The 19547-nt window shown below is 40.4% G+C and overlaps 1 protein-coding gene across 4 annotated transcripts in view; it reads left to right on the forward strand.

The window, feature by feature from the left end:
- Nucleotides 1–1503: 1503 nt before the first annotated feature.
- fermt2 (fermitin family member 2) overlaps nucleotides 1504–19547 on the forward strand; it is a 37033-nt gene continuing 18989 nt past the window's right edge. For 2 of the 4 annotated variants that reach the window (XM_017416276.3, XM_017416284.3), the window contains exons 1-3: nucleotides 1505–1708; nucleotides 3427–3584; nucleotides 18594–18827. In XM_017416276.3, the coding sequence (XP_017271765.1) occupies nucleotides 3428–3584; nucleotides 18594–18827 (391 nt within the window). In that variant the 5' untranslated portion in view covers nucleotides 1505–1708; nucleotide 3427. Of the gene's footprint in view, nucleotides 1709–3426; nucleotides 3585–18593; nucleotides 18828–19547 lie in introns of all 4 variants that reach the window. The other 2 variants (XM_017416267.3, XM_017416292.3) reach the window with 2 other exon arrangements.

A 19547-nucleotide genomic window follows, 5' to 3' on the forward strand; every position in this document is an offset into this window, starting at 1 on the left:
ACATATCTTCACCTGAACCAGCTACAGTTACATTCTCACTGAATTAAAGTGTCAGGAGTTTAGGTAGATGAAATTTTCTTCATTTTCTTTATAGCCAATAAAAAAATCGTCCATCAAAAAAGAGAGAGAGAAAAAGGAATGACTTCAGAGTATTTACAGCTAATATCGGAAGGAATGAAAGTTGCTTAAAAAGCACAAGTGCTGAGCTTCCTTGTCGTTTGCGCAGTTACTCACAGTGAGAGAGCGAGCCGCTGGTCCCTGGGTGCTGATGAAGGCTCAGCAGCACCATGTCCATAAAAGGCAGCTTGAGGTCTCCACGAAACCTGCGACAACCTGTTGAAGTCTCAGCTTTGGGGGGTTTAAATCAGGCAAAATCTGCAATAAAACACGCAATCATCTGTGCCTGTGTCACAGACATTTCTGTTTTTTATTGACATTAGTCTACAAATAAGTTTTAAGTCCTCTTAGATTGAATACATTTGATCATTTATAAAACAAACCCCACTGCATTTGAAGGTTAATCTAGTCTTTTATTATGTGTTGTCTCACCTCCATAGAGTTTTCAAAAGGGTGGCAGAACGAGTTTTATTTAGCATACAAATGCTGCATTGTGGGAGTTAGGGAATCACTTTTAATACAGGCCAGCTTTTTTACTTTACAGTTGATATTACTAACTGGGAGCAGCGGACTCAAGTTACTGAATCTCGTCTTCTCTCTTAAATTTATATACATACGTAAAACGAGCATTTCTCAAAAGGATACACGCTTTTTAACAACGCTCTCACAAGATCTGTTAGTGCTCAGATTGACAAGAATGCCTAAGTTATAACCACTCTAGTGCTCCTTAAGGTTGATTGCCTGTGGCGGCCATATTGATTTGGGTTGCAAATTTACATCAGGGGCCACAACCTAGACTGCTCTTCCAAATGCATCCAACAAATCATGCAAGAGCACTTATATATGTGCAATATAGAATACACAAATCACTCATTTTGTCAAATAGATTAAGTAATTTAACAGTGAAATATATCTACCCTTTGATTGAATTATTATAATACAATTCATATTTACTTTAAAAAGTACAAACCCTTTTTCAGTCAGTACAAGCTGTTAGAATGAATCCCACTTTCTGCAACATTACATATTATATTAATGGATCTATATTACAATGTAAATGACATGCCTCTGTTGATTCTGGCTTTCAGTGCGTTTCCTTGTGTTCTCGCGAGACTAAAACATCTGGTTGCGTTAAATCCACTGTTTTAAAACCTGTTGGTCGCGTCAGAAACTATTGCTTCTCGGTGTCGGCGACGTGGCTCGAAACGCGGACTAAACACTCACTGATGCCGTGAGAGCTACAAAAGTGTGTTTGAGGTGATAGGGGACCGGAAAAAAAAAAAAAAAAAAAAAAGGTTCCCAGTGAGAAAAGGAAAAGTGGGGCTGGAAGCAGTGACGTTATCCGCTTATCGGAAAGTGGGAGGGAGGAAAAGAGGGAGGGCTGGACTCCATTAATCCGAACCCTGCTGGAAAACTGTTTGGGATACTTCACTTCTTCGGCGACTTCTTCAGGGGGGTGGTGGATTTCTTTCTGCTTTTATATCACCTTTCCAAGACAATATTCATGTATTAAAGAAGGGGGAGTCGTCCCGTACCGTGTAGTCGACTGTTTTAGTGTCTTTTTTTCTCGTTGTTCCTCGTCTTTGTGAAGGTGAGTGTCCACATTTAAATACTCGTCCTCCCTCCGCCGCTATATGTAAAAAAAGAAGACTATTTCTCGAACAGCTTTTGCTACATTTAACTCAACTCTTCCACTCTTTCCCTGCTCCCTGTAGGATTTTAGGAGCTGCTTAGTGTTTTTTTAAAATTATTATTTCTTTTCCCCCCACAGTTTGTGTTGAACTTAGTTGTTTAGCGAAGGGCTGGGTGAAGAGCTGCCTGCGAGCCGGGGACTTGGGTGTAAAGGGCTTACATAATGAACTCCTCAGCCTATTTGGGAGAGAGCCTTTCCCGTTATTTTTAACAGGTGAAGCGGCACATTTCCGGTGTGTGTGTGTGTGTGTTCCGAGCTCGTAGCCGCCGGCTGGTAGCCTTTGTTCCGCCGGGTTTATTGGCTGCACGGCGGCGTTTATAAGGCCAGAGAGCCTCGGAGGGAAAAGAGTGACAGATTCAGCTACACTGTAACTTTTTTGGCGGTGACTTTTTTCTTTTTCTTTCTTTTTTGAATGCACAAGTGAGCGCCTTTTCCACCCACAAAATTGACACAGAAATGACCGAATACTTTTATTTTAGTCCTCCTTCCTCGCATATTGTGGTTGAGAGTCAAGTGTTCAGTGAGCTAAATGACCTCAGTTGTCACCACTGCAGCACCATCACTGATGGAGGAAAGAAGCTGTCCCTGAAGGGAAAGATGCTCAATCTATTGGCTTTTTTTTTTTTTAAAAATTGAACTTTAAAAGTGATATGTGTTACTGGAATAACAGCAATAAGGAACTCCAGTGTATTTGATTTCCCATCACAGTCTATTAATCAGAGTTATTCACTTCCACTGCTTCTTGTTATCACTTACCAGCCTTCCCTGCAATCAGCAATATTAAATGTTCACATCACGCATCTAAAACATTTGAATCTGCCTTCACCAGACTGCAACTCGAGAACACATGTAGAAGTTTTCATTTTCGTCTGCATGCCATTTCAATGCCTTCAGTGTGTGGCACATGTACTTGTTTTTAATTTAATGAGACCCTTTGGGACATCTTCACATGCCATAAATCAACCTTTTTTTTTGCATAACGGGTTGGTTTCATACAGGGCAAATTTCCCATGCACTAGTGGGGGGTAGAGGAATATTGTTCTTCAGCAAAATCACTTCTTTTTACTCCGTTTTGTTAGGGTTATCTTGTAGGTTTGCTAGTATGTGAAAAATAACTGCGACTGAGTCTGTGTGGTACTTTAAAAAAAAAAAAAAACCTTGTAAGTTTTATTATTTATGTGCGGCCCAGGACCAAATGATCCATGAACCAGTACTGGTCCTTGGCCCAGTGTTTGGGGACCCCTTGCCATCCAGCATTTCCAGAGTATATATCCAAATGTTCTTTCAACTAGAAGAGTAGCAAACTTCACTTGAGGATGGTCAGATTTTTATCTTCTGCCATCTTATATATATATATATATATATATATATTATCACTTTGTCAGCTATATTCTTGTCATTTTATGGACTAACCTACTTTATCAAAAGCAAAGTTAGAGACTAAAGAAAATGTCATTTTGGAACTTTTTAAAGAACTCTTAATCTGAAAGTCTTAAAGGTTTCTGCAGCTTATTTAGTCCCTTTTAAAAAGGAACAGATGTTTTCTTGTCATTGCAGCATGATAAAAGTTTTAGTCTTTTACTGTTTTATGATGTTGTTGTTGTTCTGTTTGGCAGGATGGCACTGGATGGGATCCGGATGCCCGATGGCTGCTATGCTGACGGGACATGGGAGTTGAAGATGCACGTGACCGACCTCAACAGGGACGTGTCTCTGAGGGTCACTGGGGAAATCCACATCGGTGGAGTTATGCTCAAACTTGTCGAGAAACTAGGTATACTTGCATGTCGCTGTTGTACTTTTTTCTTTTTTTTGAAAGTGTATTTGACAAGCTGTGTGTAAGATGAACTGGCTAATTGATGGACACACCAGCGCCCCATCACGCTTTTTCAGAAATCATTTTTCTTGTGTTTGTAATGGAGCACAAATGGAAAAGTCCTCATCTTGTTCTGCCCTGTAGCTTGAGTGTGTGTGTGTGTGTGTGTGTGTCAAACGCTGACTCGTGTTATCTGCTTATATTTGTTGGGCTATAAATGCATCTTTCTTCCGAAGTGGGCTCCATTCGAAGAAATCGCATTCCCCTGACAAAATGTAGAAAATCACAGGAAGCAACTCATTTTAGAGGAAAACTTTAAAATGTTTTTTTTTTTTCTTGTGGCAAAATTCTGATAAACCGAAATGCATTGATTGCAACAAGTTGAAACAAAACTAAGCGTTGTTCTTTGTTTCCCTGCATCGTATATATTTGTATAAATGCTAAGGTATAACAGAAATTTTACAAATCATCCTTCTTGCTACATTCTGCATAGCTGCAGTTCTGTTCTTGACAAGTTTGGGTGCAAGTAAGCATAAGGGCTCTCTGTTCCAGCCACTTGAACACTGCCTTGTTTCATGGAGTCTGGATAAAAGGTCAGCGGTGGTGGCAGCGAGATTTAGGAGTGACAGCTTGTTGTACGTTGATGGTGCTCGGATGCTCAGAATTCCTGCAGCACTCCAAGGTTTTATTCCCTGCCCGTGGTCCCGTTTTTAGCTCTGCTGTTAGCGCTCCACATAATTGAGGTCTTTGTTCTCTGTGGTCGCCTGTGTTGAGCAGCATCTCTGCTGGGCGAGAGCAGTGTTGCTTCCATGTGTGGGTTGACATGAACTCCACTCAAGACTTGCCTTTATTCATTGTTTGACTTGGGTTCATGCATTTTGTAACATTTCTTGAAGGCACTTTCCTTATGGTTCAGTGTGAGGAGGGGTTTGTCTTGCTTTGGATAGTCTTTGTGTTTGTAAAAAAAAAAAAGAGCTTAATGTCTTAAAAGAACTGAAGGTTTAGCATTCTTCTTGTCTAAAAAGTCTTTTTGTCCACATCTGACAATAAAGTTAACTTGCTGGGCTTGATTGCTTGTTGACTTATTCCAAATGTATTCAGGCTGACCCTTTATGGGTTTTCTATTGCTGAGGCCAAATGTTTTAGAAATTAGGACAGTCAGTTGCTGATTCAAAATGTCGATGTTCTTTGCACGGTCTTGGGGAGGTCCTCGGGTGGATATTAAAAGCACAGTTGGCGCCAATATTACACGTGCTCGGTGGTTTAGAGCGTGCACAAAACTTATGTAGCGAGGTTGTGGTGGTTTATCATCGTGGTGGCATCAGTATCCTTGATGTTGTGGTTGGTCGTATTGAGCCACGCAGGGCTCGTGCATAGGCTATGATCATGGTTGTGCCAAGGTCATGGAGCTCACCTAGCATTGACGTGACACCCCTGTGCCTCCCACAGATGAGTCTTTAACTCAAGCCTGACTGATGCCAGTTATTCAAAACTGTCCAAAATCAACCTAAATAACTGGTTATTTAGGGTTAATCAGTCAGTCTACATCTAAGAACGTGTAGACGGCTGTTTTGCCACTGTTTTTATTCTCGATAAATTGCACTTCCAGTTGTGGTTAATGACTGTATTTAGATCTTGTACTTCTGCCACCACTACTGCAGTTAATATAGCTCACTGGAGCATGCTTGATGTTAATGGACCCTCCACCTGAATAGCAGAACTGTGCGCAGGCATTAAATTACTTTGAGTGTTTCAGAGCACATTTGTGCTTCTGAACTTGGTTAACGGTGAGTGTGGGGGGCATTTCTGCTACCTTGAGTCAACAAGTTATTTTGGATTGTAATCATTAACCCGTCTACAATATGGGTTAAACACGTAGCCACACGTTGCAGTGGAGTACACACAAATGGTGCAGTCACACGTCAAACTTTTGTTTTTAAAATAAGCACTGTACGTACAATTTTGACATTTCTTAAAAGTGTTTTCATGTCTGTAGTCAAGATAAGGTTAGACCAATCTTTAAACTTGGATTTTCATTATAGACTGTCAGTAGTAAACCTCTTTTCCTCAGTTGCTTTTCCACGTATTGATCTGCTGTTCATTTGTGAACTGTTTGTGATTAACAAGCCTGAATGTTTGGCAGTTGATGGAAAGGGAAAGTAAGGGTAAAGAGGACAAGAGACACTGGTGAATGTTGGGCAGAGCATTGCTTCACCACAATTTCAACAACATATTTTTTTTATTTTTAGAAATCCTCCCAGAGAAATGCAAAATATACAGTATTGCAGTAGGGGTTCATACACATTGCATACATCGTTCCTGCTGCTGTCTTTGGCAGGAAACTTCAATCTTATGTATAAAAGTACAGCGCATAATAACGATCAACACTACAGTAAATGGATGACCTAAATTCTGTTTGCTGTTTATTGTTTTTTTAGAAGGCAAAACAATAATGACTTAAGTCTGGTTTGGTAACTTGTTCATGTGATACTGTAATGTGAGCTTGTTTTCATAAAGCTTCAGTGTAACATTAGACACACAGTAACTTTATTTTTTTGGACTACTTCTGGTTTTTGAGATCTGACTGCTGATTGACTTTTGCCATCTTGCAGTTTTTGTATACAAAATGGATCCAGTAGCAGTGTGTTTACCTTCAGTTCTCTGAAGGCCACGCTTGTAACTCCTGAACTAGAATTACACGTAGAGACTTCTACTTTCTCCAAGTGGACAAATCAGTCCTGTGACAGCTTGAGGGTATAGAATCACACTTTTATCTCATTGGCTCTGTAAGATCACAAACAGGACTTTTTAAAAATAGGCTAATTTATGTGAAATTTGGGGGTCTCTACAGTAGGACTGAGCGTGATCTGTCAGCTGTCTTAAAAGACAGTGCACATCAGTCATGTTTCTTTAAAAGGAAAAGCAAACTTTGCCCACTGTTTCAGGCTTTCATGCTTGTCTGCCCCTGATCTGCCAGTCATTGATCGTAACTATTCAAGCTGAAAAGCATTCGTTTCTGGTAAACAGCCAAGCAACTGTTGTATTCATAGTGACATCTCTCTGTGGGAGAGCTTTTCATGTCAGTAACCAATTTTTGTACTTCCCAGCTCGCAGTAATAAAAGTGCTACACAGTTGTCTCTAAACACTAATTAGGTACGATGACACAACTGCTGGATTTGTCTAATGCTCGAATGTTATGGCTACACCGATAAAGGTGATTTGAGCTGTAGGACACATACAGGATATTAGACCCAATATAGTTTTGGCAGGGAGTGTCTCAGTCTCACATTGAAATGACACTCAAGTCTGATCTAATTTCAGTCATCTAGTTTAAATAAAAATGAAATATGTGATTCGGTTTTATTTTAGTTGACATTTGATGTTTTTATCGCCTGTTGCCAAAACATGAAAGGCAGGCGATTTAATGTTTTTGTCTGTGTGTGTCATCGACTGCATATATTAATAGGCCAAGTGTTCCCGCCTTGTCTCGTTGTTGGGAATTGAAGCCAGCAGTACCCGGTCTATGGGAGCTGCCATGTTGTATTTTTGGAACAAAGTCTGTGAACTAGGGAAGTGGGGCTTTAAGTCCGGACCAAGGGACTAATTCAGTACCTACAGAAGTGTCTCATTTGTTCACGTGGGGAGGTGGGACTTTAAACTTGTACTAGACCCAGCCCACAAGACAGGCTGATCCTGTTCCAGTTTCATCTACTGGTCTCGACGTCTAGATATATACAGTCTATGGTGTGGTTCCTAATAAAAGATGATTTTAGTTTCAAACTCTGGCATGAAAGGTGGTGGGTGATATTCATTCTTCTAAGAAATGCTGGGCTTTTAACATGTTGCTGCATGTTGTAGCTTACAGGTGTGTTTTCTTTGTTTATAGCTTACACTATATTGCCAAAAGTATTCATCCAAATCATTGAATTCAGGTGTTCCAATCCCTTCCATGTCCACATGTGTATAAAATCAAGCACCTAGGCATGCAGACCGCTTCTACAAACATTTGTGAAAGAATGGGTCGCTCTCAGGAGCTCGGTGAGTTCCGGCGTGGCGCCGTGATAGGATGCCGACTTTTCCAGTCGGGAAAGTTCCTCACTACTAAATATTCCACAGTCACCTGTTAGTGGTATTATAACAAAGTGGAAGTGATTGGGAACAACAGCAAATCGACCACCAAGTGGGAGGCCACTTCTGGAAGAATGGTCTAAAATTCCCATTAACACACTCCTAAACCTTGCCAGGAAGCATCAGATTAAACCCTCTGGATTAGGAATGGGATGCCATTTAAGTTCATATACATGTGAAGGGAGATGAGCGAATACTTTTGGCAATATAGTGCATATAATATCATTCTTATGAAAATGTTTTCCCTCATCTGCCTCTTGTAATTCTGTACTTATTAATGTGCCTCCACACGTGAGTCTGGTTGTGTGGATCGGTCACTGTGTCCCATTCAAATGTGTCCTCCCTCCATCATTCTACTCTTTCTGTGAGCTGCAGGCCTCCTGTCCACATTGCAGGCTCACATGGTCTTTGGTAATGGATTAAATAGACAAATGCCAGGAAGGCACTTAGGTATCGATCACAGTAACGAATGCAACTTCCATTTTCTTGCAAACCTCCAGGAGAGTAGTATTTAAAGGCTGCTGATCAACCACGCCATGGTCCTCTGCTCCTGTAATCCTTTCATCCTTCCCTTGCTTTCCATCACTGATGTTTCTTTCAATTTTGTTGTTGTTTTTCAAAAGTGCCCCACTCTACTCTAAAAGCTTTTCCATTTAGAAGGGGGGAAATTGTGTACAAACAATAGCAACTACCAGGAGTTTATTGAATTTAAAGGGTTGGTTCCCAAGTTACAGGACTTTTAGGTGTGATAATCTGTGCCTTACAGTAAGCGTTAAATGCTTTACACACATTGAAGCGTTAGGAGCTAATGCATAACAATAACAAATATCAGATAACTGCTGCAAAAGCTTGCTTCAAATTAAAGTAGGATGGAGAAGAAAGAGTGGAAAAATGTGGAGGCTGAAAGGAGAGGGGCCTGAACTTTCCCTCTTCTTACTGTCTCTCTTCACTGTGATGTTAGCTACGCTGCTAGAATTCCATAAAAGTCTTCGATGAAGCAGGAAATGACTTCCAGGGATTGGCATGTTGCTCTCTGGTGGCTGCCGTCATTGCTGAAGTCTCTGCTGCCTGCTTCATCCACATCCCGTTCTCTCCGTAAACACTCCCTCTTTTCCTCTATTCCTATTTTCACAATTTTACTTTTGTTTTTTTAGTATCTACTTCATGTAGAAATAGTTTTGCCAAAAGTGTGTGTATTTCAGAATTATTTTATGCAAGTATTGAAAGCCAAATGTTAAATTTTTACACCAGGCAATGCTTAATGAACGATAGGAAGCGCTGAACTGAACTTTGTTCATTTTCTTAGCTTTTGACCCAGGTTTATGTAAGCTGGCTGTTCAGTCTTCTGCAAATAGAACTTGAGGAAACTAATTGGTCTGGTGTGACTCTCTTAGTGTGTGCGGTTGTGGGGCTTCCATTTTTGGCTGTTGTACAGCCTGTGTCAGACAACTTTCCCTTCCTGGTAGATAAAATGTGTATTTTGCATTTTCTGTGACCTACACATGCACACTAAAAGTAATTCAGTCAACATAATCATTGCATATTTACTTCAGTAAACTGAAACCTAGAACTAAATTTAGAGTATTTAAAGAAATAAAGGAGTTTAAAATTTGTCATGCTAAAAGTACAAATTACACTCAAAGGCAAAGGAGAATGTGTTGAGCTGTGCCAGAATTTTATAGAAAGTGGAATGCTGTTCTAATGTTTTGTAGCCATCATTGCCAAGCCTCAGTCTCAACTTCTTATTTTACCTTCAACAGTGAACAGCTGAAAGCAGCTGTTTAATAAAGAGGTTTGGAGTTGGGGTGAACGCGGCGGTACATCAAAATATCGTTAACAATTTGCAACAACAAGCTCCAATTATGCCATACAGAGGTGGTCTGAAACACCAAAGTCCTCTTCATCCGTAGAGGTGATACAGTTGATCCAATGTGGTTGATTTGGTAGGCTATATGCTAGGTGAATGTAACACCCTGTCAGATTGGCTGTTTTAAAAAAAACAAACAAAAACAAAAGCAGTGTGTCCTGGAAATGGTAAGCTAGCAATGTGGACAGTTTACCATTTAAAGACATCATCTACTGACTACCTGTTATGCTGTTGCAGGAATAAATCAGAAGAACTGAGCAAATAATTCTTGTTAACATAGCAGCTAACGGCTCTTAAAATCTGGTTTGCTTTTTTTGTAATATCAGCATCTCTCTGCTTCCAGAAGGAGATAGCTTTGATTTGACAATGGAGTGCTAGTTTCATTAGGAAACAGTCACTGTTTAACACAGGATGCTAAACTTCCTCTCGACTTTTTTTTCTTTTTTTTATTCACATTCTACCTTCTGTCTGCCTCGAATTCCCGCCTTCCTGCCTTTTTGGTCTCTGTGGCGTTTCTGTTGGGCTGCAAGGAAAAGTAGGTCTGAGATATTAATCATCATATCTGTTTTTTCAGGATGGAGCAAGCGTTTAACTGTCTCATGTCTTCTGTTCTCATTCCTGTACATGTGGGAAGTGTTAAGTAACTCTAACATTGTTACTTACACCGTTTTTCCAAGACGCAGTTAAAGATATAATCCTATGTGTAATGAGACTTATTGATTATGAACGTGAAGCCGTTTTAAAGAGCTGGCAGTTTAAAGTGAGAAATGGGCTGGCTGGCGGTGTGATCATCTTGCTGTTTATTCTTTCTGACAGGAAGTAGTTAGACTAAGTGGAGGCTCTGCCCAGGCCAGAGCTTTCCTGTTTCACCAGCAAGATGCTGATGTGATTGTGCTACTCAGCACTCAGAGTGTACTTGAATTTGTTTCTGTGGGACGACCGGGCCGTACAGCTACAAATACACCAGTATATGGAAACAAATTCAACAGAGCCCAATCTATTTCCGATCTTTTTTTTCTTCCTGCAAGATTTTGTAGAAGGCTAAAACACACAAAGCTTTAACTGTAGAGTGAAAAGTTAGTCAGAACAGCAAACGTGCTACTTTCAAAACCTTAATGAGACATTAAGTAATTTATTAGTTGATCAGCACAGACTGGTAGATGATTTTTTTTTAAATCATAGCTTTTACATTAAATTTGTGCAAGTAAAAAAAAACTGCAAAATATCCTCAAGCTTGATGTTGCCATAAAATTGGTATCTTGTGTTTTGGGGTTTTAATCTTCTAATTAAATTATTAAAGCATCTTGGATTTTAGAACATATGTCATCAGTTTTTAGCTTTTTTTATGTTGATTCTAGTATAGAGCAATGAAATATCCTGCTACCTAAATTGCTAAAGAACAAATATTTAAAGCCATTAGCAATTTTAGTTTTTTTTTTCTGTGCTTAACAGAATGAAAAAGCACATTTGAAGGATATACACTAGCAGTAGTTTTGCACCTATTATACTCCACCAAGTTTACTGTAAAAGAAATGATTTCTGTTGAGGCAAAACAAAAATGAACTTTAAAATGTGTAAACTTCAACCTAATCAGAATGTGAACACTGTTTTTACAAAACTAAGTTCTAGACATTGCTTTGTCACGAACAGGGCTTTCAGTGCTCTAGAAATTAGTTGTTTTTTTAAATCTGTTTATATTTTTAAAACAGAACAGCATTCTATTGAAGTATGTTTTGTTTTTGGTTGTTTTTCCACTTGCTGAGCGTGTTGGGAAAGATTTCATTAGGCTTGGCATGTAAAACATGCACTACAACAAGTTCCCATTGGCTCCTTGAGGAATTTGAAGCCAGTTCCTTTTTGTCCCCGCACCCTCCTGTAGTGCAAACAGCTCTGTGGATCCACTGAAAGGAAACGTTAGACTTTCACGTTGTTGTTGTTGTTCTCACACCGCAAACCTTTGTGTCACTGGAGTAAACCGACCTGAAGTTTTTTGTTTAACTTTTCGCTTCACATTTCATTTGAAACCTCCCTGCTTCACAGTCTCCATCTTCTTTTCACAAAACAAGTCAACAAGAGTTTGCTTACACAGTTAAGCCATTGCCTACTATTGGATAGCTGAGCTTCTGGAAATCTTTCGGAAGATTTCTGTCACTCTTAGTTTATTGAAGTCCTTATCATTTTGTTCAAAAGCACACCTCCTGAACTCAGATATTGAGAGGTTTTCCTTCATCATGTAGGATCACCTTAAGGTTTAAGTATTGCAACTGTATATTGTTGTCCAGCTCGAGGAGGCATCAGTGGAGCGCCTCATCATAGTCCTGAAGGGACTTTCAGCAGGATGTAGAGATGGAAAGATGAAAATGATAAATATTGTGTATCTATTCTATTGATCTTAGTCCCGGAGTTCCTTTGTAATGTCATTATTCCACCAAGACTCTGAACACGTAATTGTATAAAGCTGTGTCAGGGCAGAGGGGGGGCAGTATTCCTGCTTCTTTGTTGTGTTGGGATTATGACACAAATGCATATAAACTGTCTCTAAGGAGGCATCTTATAAAAGCCCTTTGGCTTTTCCTAATGCATCAAAGCCCACTGTTGGATTCTCTTTATTCTAAAAGGCTGCCTGCTCCTAAATTTCCTGTTTTTTAGATTTCAGATTTGCCCTGCTCCAAAGAGAAGCGCTCACTGTTTTTCAGTGGCGTAGACGCCTGCTTCAGCGTTCAGGCCCGCATTTTACCCAACTCTGCACATCGTCTTCAGTTATAGTAAAACCTTTTGATCTCGTCTTCTGGAGCTGAGACTGTTATGTGCCCTTATGCTCAAGTGTTTTGCTGGAATTTGATGGAAACCTTCAGGGTCTGCTTGTGTTTAAAAATAATGATTTTTTTGGAAAATACATCTGTGGGATTATTCAGGTATTTATAACCAATCCGAACAGCTGCACTCAAAGAAGACGGGCTTGAAGTGAAAAGAACAATAGTTTATTCAGTTTACTGCTGTTTTTAACCTGTTTACACTTGATGCAACATGTGCTTTTACCTTTCAAACTTTATGAAGTGCTCATGTCAAATCAACATTTGGCGGTCCTGGAAACCTCTAGTTTTAAATGTTTTTGAATGAAGTCTTGCATCAAAATGATTCTCATCAGAATTTACAGAACAAATACTGAAACATGCATTAAAACTGTGATGGTTGAGTGAAGACTGCGGCTGTATAATGAAATTGTGCCTTCTCTGAAACAAAGAGACATAACCTAGATTTTGCTTGGATGTGTAGCTGCATACTGCGGTAATAGTACTGGTCTCTGCAGACATAGTACTTTTAGTAGCAGCAGTACACCGGTACAATCAATAACACATGAGAGTGATCCTTGGCTCCCTTTTTAGGCACTTACTGTGTATCCTGCATATTTATTTGCTGTGATAAATGATCTGTTTGATGTATTATTGGCAGAAGACTGAGATGTTATATAATGGCTGGCTGAAAAAAATGAAAAAATCTCAGCTAACCTCATTCAGCTTTGCTGCGTCAATGGAAAGCACTTGAGTTTTAATGATATTTGGTACCTGATTGACTTACGTAGCCGCAGCAGAGCAACATATTTGTCAATGGCTGAATGATTGAAAACAGACAATTTTTAACTCTTCATTGTAGTAATTTATGTTTCAGAGTCAAGTACTCTGCTGCTTGTGGGTTTATGCACTTTAGCATTTAGCAGTAGGATAAAAAGAGGAAAGGGTCATTTCAGTGATTCAATACACGTTCATATGTACGGAAATTTCCACAGAAGCCCTCTGCAAACCTTTCTTATGCAGTTCCTAAAGTTTTCCACATCTTTATCAGTTGTTTTGGGAAATACACAAAACTAAAGGAGCGTGTTGGAGTCAGTTTGTACATTTCATTTACAATTTAGTTAACCAGGCAACACCCCCCAGCAAGTTATTTAGTATTTATTATTTCACAGGATTCAAGAAATTCAGTTATGTACTTTTATTCACATTTACTTATTTTTCATACCACTTAATTTGTTTTATACGCTGCTTTGTTTTTCACTTTTCTGTGTACGGTAAGAATCAGTATTTTTACTGCTTTAGTTCATTAATGTTTTTCAAATTAGATTAAGGCACACAGGATATTGTGATAATTTCTTTTGTGTGTGGATGCCTGGAAAAATGTCATGTCTGTGTGTATATACCCCATAGCAGCTACATTTCCCTCACCACATTAAAAGCTCTTACTTAAGGCTCAGTTCATAGAACACTGGACTCTCCACAGTTTGTTTAATTACTCTCTTTAAAAGAGAGAAACATGTCTTTTTATTCGCAAGTTGACATGATGGGTTTTAATAAAATGTCTTGTGATACTTGGAGCAAAATACAACAAGATCATAGTACCGCTTTACTCCGATCTTGCATTTCCTTGTAATACTTTTCAACCGATTCCAGAGAATGTAGTGAGGAAAAACTGGCCCCTCTCTTCCATGGTGTTTGTATCGTTTGAGGTGGTTGTATTGATGCAAATTACTCTGAATAATGCAACCTTGCAGCTCACACTAGTAATAAGCAAACTACTTAAAAACGAACTCAAAAACCAGTTTTGTTCCTAAATGCATAGATTTTTCTCATGTTTCGGATGAAATCCACACTAAGATTCAAAACATACATGTTTGTTGTTCATAAAAATACATGCTCTTGGTTCTGCATGAAATTAAGCGTGCATGTTTTTTTTTTTTTTGGTCTGAGGGGGATGTCTCAGATAGATACTGATTTCATCAGTTGTGTTCCTTTTAAGATCCAGTTCTGCATCTGGTACATAGGGATTGGCTGTCAATATCCTTACATTATCTATGACTCAAGATGAGTCCACTGTTCTCTTCACTGAACAACTTTATTTTCCTCTAAAGTGATTCCTTGTGGCTCTCTGTCTTGTGTTTTGCCTCACAGATACTGTCATCACATTTTTATCGAACCTGCTGCGTACAAGTCAGGTATATTCTTGATAAGATCTACCACGGGAGAGAGCATGAGCTTCAAAGTGGCTAAATGTGATTTACTGCATCGCTAATTAAAGGACAGTGCAGAACAGTTCCTTGCTAAGTCTCTGCTTGTCAATACTGACCTTCACTCTGCCTCAGATGTGGATTATATTTAGAGACAGAAAGGTTCATTTATAGCATCCAACCATTCCACGTGTACGATTTCGATTATTCCAAAGAAGCGGCTCACTCTAACCAGCGTCGCTCTTTATATCTTTGTTGAGTATCAAAACAAGCCGTCACCTCACACCGGTGCCCCTGTGGCGTCAGCCAGGAGTCGCCAAGGAAACGGCATGACCAGTCTCACCCAGCTGTAATGTTATCAGCTGATGGCTGAGAGTGACAAAACCTTGCACTGCATGAAGATAGATGGCTTTTACCGCTGACTAACAGATTGCTGTAATGGCTGGGCGGGGGGGACAGAGAAAAGCCATGCTACTCAAGGACAGCAGAAGATCCAGATGCAACCTCGTAAATCATTTTATGAGCCTGGATTTTTGTTTTTGTCAGCTGACATTAACTTTAAAGCATGAAAGAAGAGCAGATGCAATATGAGTCTTAAAGCTGCAGAACATCTGTTGCAGAGGTGCAACAACTAATGTATCAATTTATTGAAAAAAGTCTGCAGACATTAAGTTTCCAGTTTATAAGTTGCTTCTCTTGCTGGTATTAATGCATGAAATAGTTTGGGATCTTAGGAAGTGCCTACTCCCTAACATCAAGTAAAATTCCCCAGTTTAGACATTTTGTGGTTTCTGTATTAAAAGTGAAATATTGAACTTTTTCTTTCTTCATGTTGTGCCACCTGCTGTCTCATATTGTTGTCCCCAGCTGGAGTTCCACCCTGTCCTCTTCTCGTCCTCCTCATCTCCACTTTTTATGGCCTTCCTCTTACTCCCTTTTTTATTTTTTTTTCTCATCCTCTCCAATGTTGCCCTGCCCCCTCCCCCTCGCAGACAGGCCTCCATAAACATTGCCGTCTCCTAATGTAAACACCACGGACACTCGGAGCAGAAGAGAAGAGATGAACAGAGTAGGAGGACAGGAAAGGAGGGACACTTCAATCTCCTGTATTATCCTAATGAAAGCCCTTCAGTGAATTATTTCAAGTGCAATTATAGCAGCTTCCTGTTTTTGATTACTTTGCTTTAGGAGTAATGATCTGCCCTTGAAGCTGTATTTTTCTGTGGTATCTAGTGCACAAAGCAGAGGGAGAAGGTCTTGTTTAGAACCGAGGTGGTGAATGAGGACTACCTGGTTTGGCAGAATTTAGGAATTAATTGTGCTCATTAAAGCACAGACATACACAGACAGAGCTAATGCAGTTAATGGATGGATAAGAGGAACACTCAGCTTTCAACAAATGCTTAAACCTGCTCACACACACATACACACACACACAGAGCATACAACCTCTATCATTTATCACGTTCTTCTCAAGGTCACAAAACACGGTTTTCCTCATTCTGTTTCCCCTTCCGTTTGTCTTTCAATCCCTGTACATGCAGGCACTGTGGGCCCACATTTAATGCATCCAATTACTTAGGCCCCCCCTATTCCTCTGGCTGCTGCATTACGTCAGGTTTGGCAGCTATATTTTTAGCTGGTTGATGCCATTGGCCCTCTGTACCTCGGTGTGGATTGAGTTACCACGTTATTGCTGAAAGAGTCCAATAGAATCCTCCCCGAGCTGCCTTCGTCCAATCACAACACATCGAACCACTGCATAATGACACAAATAAGGACAGGGGCAAGGCCAGGGGCAGCAATAAGGCAACTGAGAAGCAGAGCCCATAAGCAGTTTGTATTTACTAAAGACCAGCCGGGTCATACTGTGTATTCATCCCTTGCCACAGATTGCATGGGGGTAATGTACGTCGAGCACGAAGACGTTTCTATAGAACATAGTCTGTGGTGAAGATATGAGTGCCAAATGTAGCTGCAAGCTGTTTTGCATGGCTCCCAGACGCCAGAAATTATAAGGTCGTTGGAGGAAAAACTGAGCAGAGTTATAAAAATATACATTCAGGATTATTTTCAGTTTGCCTCTTCTTAGCCCCTCTCCTTATTTCTTCCTTTTAATAGCTGCAGGAAAGTTAAGGGTGCCGTTACGCCGATGGTAGCAATGAAGTTGTGTTCTGCACAGCTGAGGCATCAGAATGGAGTGGTGACAGCTTAGACCCCTTGCTGCTAGAGGAACTTGCACAGGGACTCGGGAGAGCTTGGAATGTTTTCACTCAAGCTCCGAGTGTTTGCCTGTTGGAGTAAACAGTATAAAACCAAACAGCTTGACAAACAACCGAACCCCTCCCCAAGATAAATCACAAAGCACTCACTGTGACATCAGCATTGAGATGCTGATGGCCTCCATTCCTCTCAGACTCGTGCTCCCCATCTTAATCATTATTGTAATCTCCCCCTCAGCTCAGTTCGCTTCGCTCGCATCACAGCGGTCTTGTTTCTTTGGTCTAAGCAGAGTCTGGTGTTGTACGACTAATCGCCTAATAATCCTATCCATTCAGTCCTCAGACGAGGTTGGCAGGAGTGTCAATACTGCATAAATGTGCTCCCATTCAAAGTAAAGGTCAGGAAAAAAACGGCAGTTTTAGGTAACATAGCAACAAGGTTTTTGAGTGATGAGAGATTAGCCACAAGTAACATTCAATATCTCTAATACTGATCTAAATGTTTAGGCTATTTCTTGAATATAAATAGTTTGTATTATAACTTTGTAATTGACTGCAGGTAGAAAGTTAATTGACATATGTATAATTATTTATTGTACTATCTTGTTAAGATGTATGGTGACAAAGTAGTTTTGTTTTCACTGGAACTTGTTAGCAATTTGTGTTTTTCGTACAAAATCTACTTGCCGCAGTACATTTGCATTATCTCCTGGCTATTTTTATCTAATCTTTTTCTGGATATTGAACATCTGGCGAACATGTTCTCTTTGATGATAGTGTACGCCTTCTGAGCCGCTTCACTGATAGCAGATTTGATGTTAAAGCGGTCCAAATGTTTGAAAAGATGGCTGATGAAACACTGGTCTGTCTGGGAAAACAGTGACTGAGTGTGACATGTTGCTCAGGATGAACTGTAGAAGCAATGAAAGATTAGGTGGACAAAGAAAAAGAGACTCTTTGATTTGTGTTATGAGTGTATTTACAAACTAACAATGTCTAAAAAGTAAGGAATTGTTTACTTCCTTTTTGTCCACTCTAGCATAATTTTTCTTTTTAAAAACTACACTTTCTCTAAAAGTAACAAGATGAATTTGAGCTAGCTCATTGAGCTTAGTTTTGTAAATAATTCCCATCAATTGAAAGATAAAATATTTTTGAAATGAACTTTGTTTCTCAAAAGCTGTTGTAGAGCGTTTTCATCCTTCCTTTTCACGTTGAATTGATTTGTGATTCAAGCACAGCCTCGGCGCATGACCGCGCTGCTTAAATAGAAACCAGGTGATCCGCGAAACAGATGCTTCGCTTTCCCTCCAATCCCCGCGGCTTTCGCCTCGACCTTGAAGTCAGAAACTTACACCATGAGACCACAGGTCCGTTGCCATTGTGCTGAGCTCCTGCGGAGCAAAAACCTGGAAGCTATGTGGGGTTTTGGGTGCCTCGCGTTGCCTGAAAGGATCACAGAGTGACTCTGGAACAAAGAGGGAGGTATGAACCTGATATTCCCACAGTGTCACTCAAACAGCCACATCTTTCACCCAGTCCTCTCATCCTTCTCAGTTTGACTTCACCGCCTCTTTTGCCCTGTTCTTCCCAAACGTGATCTCTGCACCAGAAGGGACATGTTTGATGGTTGTAGTCACTATAGTGATCATGGATATAGAGTCGCTGTTCTGCCGGTACTTTCAGTTAGTTTTTAATGTTGCTCAGTTTACAGTAAAGTTTGTAATCTTTCCTTTCTTCTGTATGTTAGATGTGAAGAAGGACTGGTCAGACCATGCCCTGTGGTGGGAAAAGAAGAAGACATGGCTGCTGAAAACCCACTGGACGTTGGACAAGTATGGCATCCAGGCCGATGCCAGGCTGCTCTTCACGCCACAACACAAGCTGCTGCGCCTGCAGCTGCCCAACATGAAGCACATGAAGGTGAAGGTGAACTTCTCCGACCGCGTCTTCAAGGCTGTGTCGGACATCTGCAAAACGTTCAGTGAGTACCTCTAGTGGCTCATTCTCATGTTCATTTTAGTAACGCTGTGCGAAACGGTCATTATGAGATGAGGCGGGACGCTAAATGGCAACGAGTGATGGGATTGAAGGTTTTTAGACGCACTGAAGGCACCCATCCTGCTCAGCTGAAAACTTCTTTCAGTGGTTGTATTTTTAGAAATCTTCTGCATCAAACTTTGACGACCATATCCTTCCTCTTTCTTTGCTTTATTTGGTAATTAGTATTGTTTATTAAACACACTCTCAGCTCAGCACGGTACAGCATGGCTGACCAGTCTGAAGTCATGTCCTTGAACCCAGGGCTCCATCCGTCTCTCCGTAATGTTTAGTATACAGAGATTATCAATCTGCCTCAGGCTTAAAAGTCACACCCACATGCACACGTGTGTGCTCAGTCTTTTCTTACTTACACATTATCGCCTCTTTTCAGATCAATTTCTTAAACGTGAGCGTCTCCCCCTCCTACATGCTGTAAACAGTGGATCTAAAGGTCTCACACACTCTGGGGGTCTCGTATCACTGGCTCCCTACTGTCCTTCCTGTGAGAGATGAGTCAGAGGTCACATTCTGGACCCCATTAGGCTCTGACCTGCTGACTCACACTTTTCTGCACCAGACCTCACCCCATGCCCCTGATTCTTAGCTACAATTTCAATCAGGGCTTTGCAGGTTTTGAGAAGCCCCCCACCCCCCACCCCCC

The sequence above is a fragment of the Kryptolebias marmoratus genome, linkage group LG10, assembly GCF_001649575.2.
Source record: "Kryptolebias marmoratus isolate JLee-2015 linkage group LG10, ASM164957v2, whole genome shotgun sequence".
Classification (NCBI taxonomy): Eukaryota; Metazoa; Chordata; class Actinopteri; order Cyprinodontiformes; family Rivulidae; genus Kryptolebias; species Kryptolebias marmoratus.